At 50.4% G+C, this 8,474-nt stretch overlaps 1 protein-coding gene across 6 annotated transcripts in view; it reads right to left on the reverse strand.

The window, feature by feature from the left end:
* The window catches only part of ACSL6 (acyl-CoA synthetase long chain family member 6), a 29,728-nt gene extending 22,045 nt beyond the window's left edge, over positions 1–7,683 (reverse strand). For 3 of the 6 annotated variants that reach the window (XM_074156624.1, XM_074156625.1, XM_074156623.1), the window contains exons 1-8: positions 7,567–7,674; positions 5,828–5,942; positions 4,120–4,184; positions 3,555–3,656; positions 3,310–3,409; positions 2,620–2,798; positions 2,060–2,092; positions 984–1,035 (exon numbers count right to left, since the gene is read on the reverse strand). In XM_074156624.1, coding sequence (XP_074012725.1) covers positions 984–1,035; positions 2,060–2,092; positions 2,620–2,798; positions 3,310–3,409; positions 3,555–3,656; positions 4,120–4,184; positions 5,828–5,942; positions 7,567–7,656 — 736 coding nt within the window. In that variant the 5' untranslated portion in view covers positions 7,657–7,674. Of the gene's footprint in view, positions 1–983; positions 1,036–2,059; positions 2,093–2,619; positions 2,799–3,309; positions 3,410–3,554; positions 3,657–4,119; positions 4,185–5,827; positions 5,943–7,461 lie in introns of all 6 variants that reach the window. The other 3 variants (XM_074156622.1, XM_074156621.1, XM_074156620.1) reach the window with 2 other exon arrangements.
* Positions 7,684–8,474: the final 791 nt, after the last annotated feature.

Here is an 8,474-nt window from a genome sequence, read left to right on the forward strand (position 1 = left end):
GCTCGCCTAAATTAGCGGAGGCCAAGTCGAGGATGCTTTGGGGTAGGACCAAGCATTAGGCAATCCTGAGAGACCAGGGGAGCCTGGAAGAGCCACTCCAGCAGTCCCCAGAGCGTGGTCCTTCCCTGCAGGTTCCCCAAGCGATCACGGCTTGTGCATTTGCGCTATCTGCAGGGATAGCTTTCTGGTAGATGTTATGTAGGTTGAGTTCTCAAGAGTAGGAAATTCATAGAATCATAGAATGGTTTGGGTTGGAAGGGACCTTAAAGACCATCCAGTTCCACCCCCTGCCCTGGGCAGGGACACCTCCCACCAGACCAGGTTGCTCAAAGCCCTGTCCAACCTGGCCTGCAAGCCCTGTGAAAACCAGGGTCTGGAGTGAGAAGAAAGCACTGTGCCTGCTAAGAACAGGCAGGAAAATGATGCTGCTCCTCTCCAAGAAAAAGGGCCCAGCAGCACACAACCACCAGCAGCATGGGCTGCCCAGGCTCATCCCCCAACATGCGGTGCCCCAGGACCAACCCGAGGACATGGGCAACACGCGAGCACGCTGGGACACACTGCAGAGGACACGGAGGTGCTGAGGACATTGGTGTGCTTAGGATAAAGGGAATGGAAAGCTGTGGACCCACATTTCTGTTTGTTTTTTTTTTTTTAAACATCTGCAGAATATAAATACCAATCAATCACACGCTTCATAACTACACTGCAAAAGGGGCAGCAGAAACATGGGTGGATTTCCAGACAACTGCAAAATCGTACTGCCAAAGTGTATGTCAGGGAATTCAAATGAAAAATAAATATATCATTATTTTAAATTTGCAATCTACAGAAACGTGTGTACATATATGTTCTTAAATACTAAAAATGCATAGAAATTGCCATATCGGTATAACAGCAGGTTTGCACAGATTGAGGCGGTGCTAATAAATAATTCAATTATCTATTCTAACATGTCGACATTAAAACACATCTTCTCTTACCTGTAGTGCCACTAGTAAAGCACACGATTGATAGATCTTCTGGTCGAGGAGGCTAGAAATACACAAGGAGAATAAGAAAAATCACATCAATATCACATGCAGAAGGGTCAACGGCAGACTGTTGTCATTGTATAAACTTAAAGATCAAACCAATTATGTTTCAGCTCTGTCATAAAAAGCTTTCATTCCCCTTGGCAAATAGAAAAGAATATCATAAAGCTCTCTTTTATCAGGTTTCTTCAGCTGATGCAGACTCTATTCCTCCCATATGTTTTCTTCCAGCTGCATTAAGGGCATGCTTTAGTGTAAGACGATTGTGATGGAATATTTGTCTTGCAGCTAGTATTTTCAAAGACACCATCTATACTTGTAGATGTGTGGGAAAACTTGGGATAATTTACTGATTTCCAGATAAATTCTGGAAACGCGTGGTTATCCCCAACAGGGGACAACTTTCCGAAGCTTCTGATGGCTCCCGTTTCCAGTAATATCTCTGTATTCTCAGCACCGCTGCACGTGTGTGCTATTTTGGGTCACCAATGAATAAATAAGTGGCTTGAAATTCAGAGGCTGCTTTTGCGAGTTTTGCAGCAAAAACTCAAAAAAGCTCATTTTGTGTATGAGCAGCCACTGAAAAAACATCAGTGCAATTTTCCAGAAATATCCCAGAGAAATACTGCCGGGTAGCGTTTCTGAGCTGTAGAAACCCCAGCAGAAAGCCAAGGATGCAAACACATTCCCCCTGGGCCACCTGGGTAAGGTAGTGGAATTGATGTGGCTTAACAACGGCATTTAATTACTGCCTAATTAACATGTTCAGCAAGGATGAGCTATCTCAGTTTAGTGTCCCAGGAGGAGGGTATGAAGCAAATACCACCCATCTCCAGCGGGTCTATCAACAGTCCCTGGGCTCCTCCACTGCCTCCCACCCCAAGAGGGTCCCGGGGCACTGCCCTGGGGACACAGGGATTTCCTTGGGCCCGGAGCAAACCCTCCCCTCTCTTCTCAGTGCAATAAATGCAACGTAGTCGCCTGTAATTAATTGTAGGTGGGGAAAGCAGCACGCCAACACTCACCACAGGCACGTGCCGACTCTCACGGCCGCAGTCCTGAAAGAGATTAAAGGGAAAAAAAAAATGATTTCCACTTTAATTCCTGTGGTGTAACCCGCTTGCTAACGAGCTGCCAAACACTAAGGGGGAGCGTGAGCTAGAGCAGAAAAATTTGTGGCTAACACTTAGGTCATCTTTTCTCTCCAAAGCTTCTTGCGTCAACTGCAATGCCATTCCTGGATTCCAAGCAGTGCTTGGGATGGTTGAGCTGGATCTAGGCTGTTTCATAAAAGTGTAAGGCTGTAGGTTTACGTGTAGGAGGACGGTGTCTCGAACAGCAACAACCCTTCCCAGGCTTAAATAGCAGCTGATATCTCATTTGAGCAGGAAGGCTTGAAACGTTGGCTCCTATCAACAAGGAGTAACACTAGGAGGCAGCTGCTCTGAGCATCGGTATTATCAGCCACAAGCTGCTCTTTTCTGCTCTCCAGACACTGAACCTGCCATGCAGTTCACAAATGCCTGGGTATTTTGCTGTCTTTTTAAAGAATCTACAAAATATAGTAAAAGGAGAGCGAGCTTACCTCCACCTCCTGCATGGTCTGGATGCGAACCCCGCAGCGCCTTCCTCTCTCCGTCAGCTCCTTCTCAAAGGGGTCCATCAGGATGATGGAGCTCAGACCCGGTGTTTCTCTCCTCTCCACGTGGTCGAGGAGTATTCTGGCTTTTTCAGGTTTGTCGCAGATGACTGTGGAAATGTCAGCTGGAAGAAAAGCAGCCAAATGAGTTGTTTACAGTAAATCTTTTTTAATGCAAGACAGGCTGCTGGCTCATAGCTCTGATACTGACTTCAGGCTAACATCAGGAACCCTAGAATATATAACAAACCTTTCTCTTAGAAAATTACTGCAATTTTCGCTAACCTAAATGAATGCTGAAGCTGAAGCTGACATCTACAATTACTCTGGGATTCAGTTCAAAATACTAAAATTGCTCACTGTGTGGGCTAAAAAATCTAGGAGGCAGAATACGAAGCAGCACAGGAGTGGGTGGCTGTGGAGTAATTCCCACTGTCAGAGCATCCCCGTCCCCGGCTGTGCATGGCCGGGCGCGTGGGAAACGCAGCAGAGGCAGCCCTGACCCAGCTCGGGGACACGGCTCCCCAGAAACCTCTCCAAATGGCTTCGAGACACTCAACGAGTAAAAACACCAAAATAAACCATTCTGAGCAACAAAACTCATTTCTGAGAAGATTATATCCATTTTGGTTTTACCTGTGTTGACAATGTAACGAATGGCTCCAGGACCTAAGGTGTCGTAGAGGGGAACCACCACCATGGAGTAGGTGTAGCAAGCCAGCTCAGAAATGATCCACTGCAGGAGGACATCAAGGCATGAAGGTGAGAAGGGGACCATGGAAGCAGATTTAACACACTTGAGAACAAGCTTCAAGTATAAAGCAAGCTGTCAAGTCAGGAACATTATTAATACAGCATCAAATTGTACTTAAAAATCTCACCTCTGGGCGGTTTTGAGCAAAGACCCCAATGAACTGCTTCGTGGAGGGCTTGCAGCCCTGCTGAAGAAGCCCTGAACCCAGAGCTTCTGCTCTTTCAGCCACCTGGGATTTGGAGAGGAAAAAAAAAATACATTAAAAAAGAGGAATATAAACAATACCAAACTAAGCGAAGACTAAGCTTATCCAGGGAGGCTCTCAAATTATTGGATTTGCTATCTTAAAGCCCAATTTTTTAATGTTACTGTGAGCCATAAGTAGTTGACCACCAGTTGACCTCTGGTTGGCGATGCCCCATGGCTTTGAGCATGTCAAGAGCGGGCTAGCGGCATCGGGCTGGTCTCCGAAAGCCGACACACCTATAGAAGGCTGGGATGTGCCCAACACACCTACAGAATGCCAGGATGTGGCTGGGTGAGGAAACCGGGAGCCCTCACATGGCGCGTTGGCAACCTCCTGGTCTAGAGTGTGTGTGCTACCGATGGACACCATAACATCCCCTTCTTCTGCTGGGCAGGGGGGAGGACCGGGGGAGAGGATTCCATGGGGGGTGTCATTTCCAGCTCACCTCCTTGTAGGACAGCCACTGGTAGGGCTGCTTGGGCTTCCTGAACCCCAGGCAGGGGCCGTTCTCTGGAAGACATAAGCGGAGATGATGGATTTGTGGGGGTTGCCAGGAGTTAAGGTGCTGCCTGCGCCGCGGGGATGCGGCGGAGCCCTCGAGGAGTAAATCTGTTGTTGTCGGGGCTGGTTCTCGCTCCTGGGGCAGAGCTCACAGCAAACCCGATCAAATTAAACACACAGGTGGAGATAACGGGAGACGGGGTCTCCCAAAGGATCACTTCAGTCCCTCCCCGAGCCACAGAGGGGACAGCAGCAGTTTGCCCCCAAACAGCCTCATTAAAAGACACTTCTCCCAAGGCAGCGCGAGAGTAGCGTCTGATGAGGGCTTTCATCCCAAACACTGGCTCCCATTGCTTTCCCCGCCTTTTGATTTAAACACTTCAAAGTGAAAACTGCTATTTTTAGCACAGCCTGCGCTGGAGGAGGGTAAGACAATACACAGCGCTACGTGGCAGGAGGAATATTTGAGAAGTTTAATTAATTTGCTAACTGTACTCACCTGCACAAGATGCATCCCTCCAGGCACCTACTGAGTTATTTATTTACCCCTGTCCTGTGGGGTGGAATATTTGCAATTCCACTGAGGCTTTTGGTGGTACCGAAATAATAATCTAACAATGAAATTGGTGTGTTCAACGAGGTGGGACGTTGTAAGCAGCAGGCACAGAAATAGTTATGATGGAGCAGGGAAGAGTCATCATGGCTTTTTGGAGCGGGAAATGATGTCTCACAAGTGTGTGAGAGCTCTGTGATGGTACCATCGGTCGTGGGGTAAGGGCGATGGACTGATACACCACACTCAGCCCTCCTAAGAGCTTTTGGCAGAGTCCCTCACCCTGCCCTGCTGTGGAATAAAAAGTAAACTGGAGGAGTTACTGACAGAAGAGGCAGCAACGAGCAGAAATAAGTATCAGCATTTGCAGCGGAGGAAGAGCTCCGTTGGGTTCCACAGCTCTATGCCCGGATCAGCCCCGTTTAACATATTCATAAATGTTCTGGAAATTAATAATGTACGATGAGCTTTGCTGATGCTGCAAAATTCAGGACGTTAAGCTGCCTGCCAGTGGCAGCAGAACGATCTCGTGGTACCGAGAGACCGCACAGTAAAATTCAATGGCATTAAGGGCAAAACAATGCACGTTGCAAATAACAACCCTAATTATAACCCCCATGCCCCAAAACCAGCACCCACGTCACCACAGGCTGCAGCACCCACCCTGCCCCTCCCTGGGCCTTCTCCATCCTTGGGCTCTGCTCCTTGGACCTCCCACTCTCTGGGTCTCCCACTCTTCTGGCCTCCACCCCTTGGGCCTCCCACTTTATTTGGGCCTCCATCTCTGGGTCTTCCTTCATTTTGTTTCCACTCTATTGGCCTCCACTATTTGGGCCCCCCGTTCTCCGTGATGTCCCCTTGCTGGCTCTCCCACACCAGTTTAGCCTCCCACTCCATGGTTCTCTCAATCGCCTTTTTTGGGGGACTCCTGTGCTCCTTTGGTTTTTGAGTCCAAATGAGCCTCTACACCATTTGAGCCTCCCACACTCTTTCAGCCTCTACACTCTCTGAGCTTCCCTAAGCCTTTGAACCTCCTACACCATTTGGACCTCTACATCGTCTGGTCCTCCACCAGGCCTCTCCATCACCATGCTCTCACCTGAGATGCTGAACCCCCTCCTGAAGACCTCGTACATGGTCCTGGCATCATCATAGTAGTGCGTCAGCAGCTGTGGACTGTCCCCGATCACCGACCGGCGTGCCCCGGCCAAGCCCTGTGTGACACAACATGACAAGATGTGACACAGCCAGGAGATGAGGAAACCCCGAACCGTAAACCGCTTGGCTCCCCAAATGCTGGAGAAGCCTCTGCAACCACCACCGTGTTCCTGCCCCACCTCCCAAAGGGATGGGAGAGGTGGGATGTCCACGTTGGGTCCCAAATAACATGGAGAACCACCTGCTCAGAGAGGAGCACTCGACCTGGCTCATTGCCACAGGAGATGATTGATATTTTCCAAGGAGATTTGAGGAGGAATTGTAAATCTGCAAGTAAATGAGTAGAGATGTGCTAAAGGAAGGGACTGCTGTGGGCTCCTCAGTTCTGGCAACATGGGCACCTTCTCGAGGACATCCAGACCAACACCAAGGACAGACCAAGGCAGAGGCTGGACTCCAGACCCCACTGCGTGGGTTCAGCTGGGGTGTTTTAGGAGTGGAAGGCAGGCAGGGTGAGAGTGACCCAACCGGGAACACGCTGGGAGCTAGAAGAAAGTCTCAGTGAAGCCCTAACCACAGGGAAAACTGGCCTGGAAAGTGTAAATTCCTCCCACCCTTTTAAAAAGTTGTTGGAATTAAAGACCATAAGGTTTTTGAGGGGACTTCACAAAAGGCCTTAAAAATTCTCATGATCACTTTCAAATATTAATTTAAGTGGAAACAATTTTCAGAAATAGTTCTGCTCTTTAAAACAGACCAGCTTCATTAAACTTTAAAGCCTTTTGCAAGCATGAAAATTAATAACTCCTCAGCCTCTAAGCGTGGAGTCAGGTCTACTTTTTCCTATTATTACAAAGTTTGCAGCAGCAAACTCTGTGACGGGCACACACCAGGAAGTGCCGGCTGATTTGATCTTGTCGGCTGTTGCCTCTCAGTGGTTTCTCCCAGGCAATGGCAGCTCCTGCGACTTTCATGGAATCATGGAATTGTCAGAGTTGGAAGGGACCTCTAGAGATCATCTAGTCCAACTCCCCTGCCGAAGCAGGATTGCCCAGAGCACATCACTCAGGACTGCATCCAGGCGGGTCTTGAAGATCTCCAAAGAAGGGGACTCCACAACCTCCCTGGGCAGCCTGTTCCAGGGCTCTGGCACCCTCACTGGAAAGAAGTTTCTCCTCATATTTGAATGGAACTTCCCATGTTCCAGCTTGTGCCCGTTGCCCCTCGTCCTATTGCTGGAAACCACTGAAAAGAGTCCAGCTCCATCATCCTTCAACCCACCCTTTAGGTACTTGTACCCTTTCGGTCATGGATGGTTTAAGCAAAGCCAAGACCAAAACGCTGTGGAAAATCAAAGAGAATGAATTACTGGGCTGTATTCTAGTTTTCCAGAAAAGGTAAATTAGGGAGTGAAGTGATCCCTGGCGTAGTGAATTACACGACTGGTTTCAGGATGGGGTTGGGGAGCCCTCAAACCAAACAAAAGCACCTCCTGGTGTCCCCTGGGCTCGTTTCCAGGTGTGCAGACCTCGGCCGAAAGCCATCCTCTCCATCTGGAGTTACCCCCGGCCTCACCTCGACTTCCTCCGACTGCATCCGCAGGTCGCAGGGCGGCTTCACGGCCCGGGGCCGGCTGGCGAACCAGTAAGCCACGACAGCGGCGAAGGCACCGATGCCCACCAGCGCCGTGGCCGGCAGGTTGCGGAAAAACTGGCTGAGGTCGTCGAACTCAGGGAGCCGCAGGCTCCGCAGGATTTCCTGAGCCTGCATCTTCTCCACGAGGGAAACGGCGAACTCTGCAAGAGGCAGGAGGACACGGTCAGGTCACGCCGTGGGATTGGGACGAGCACCAGGGGGTGGGAAGGGGGGGAACGCACTTTTCTTCATCATCCATTGCAAACCCACTGCTCTGCTGACCCGCGGGGCTGCCTACACACAACCACCTTGGCTTGGGAAGAAGAGCATCCATGGAAGAGATAGGAGAAAGGAGGAAACATCCCTGCAAGGGGGAGCAGGGGCAGAGAGCTCGCTCCTGGAGGACACGTGGGTACAAGTGTACATCAGGCGATGCAGGGGCAGTTACCTGGAGCAGACAGATGCTGTGACAAGCTCTGGAGCCCAGCTACAACTGCACCCCCAGGGCTGCCGGGAGCTTGCTCTGCCTTCCCCGGGCAGGATGGGGGCTTGCGTGGTGGCCACAGCCCCTGGGCAGGGACAGGCAGCAGGTGCCAGCTCCGGCCACAAGCCCTCGGCTCACACGGAGCGGGGCAAAGCCAGCGTGTGTGCAAAGCATGCGGACACACTTCGAAACACCACTTTCTGCCTTTATACCAGCCTCACATTCCTGCCTTCAAGTTCCTTACGATTTACATCAGAGTAAATTATAGGTGCTTCAAGCCAAGGAAAGCTTCGTCTCATCGCACAAATGTTTCCTAGAAGAAACAACAAGCGACTGCAGAGAGGGGATAAGGGAGTGCTGGGGTATCGGGTGGAGGACACGCCACCGCAGGGTCCCCACCCTGCACCCCGCCAGCCGCGACGCCTCCGGTGCTCCGTGGGGAGACGGGTGGGAGCAGTGCCAGAGCATT

The sequence above is a fragment of the Numenius arquata genome, chromosome 11, assembly GCF_964106895.1.
Source record: "Numenius arquata chromosome 11, bNumArq3.hap1.1, whole genome shotgun sequence".
Taxonomy (NCBI): Eukaryota; Metazoa; Chordata; class Aves; order Charadriiformes; family Scolopacidae; genus Numenius; species Numenius arquata.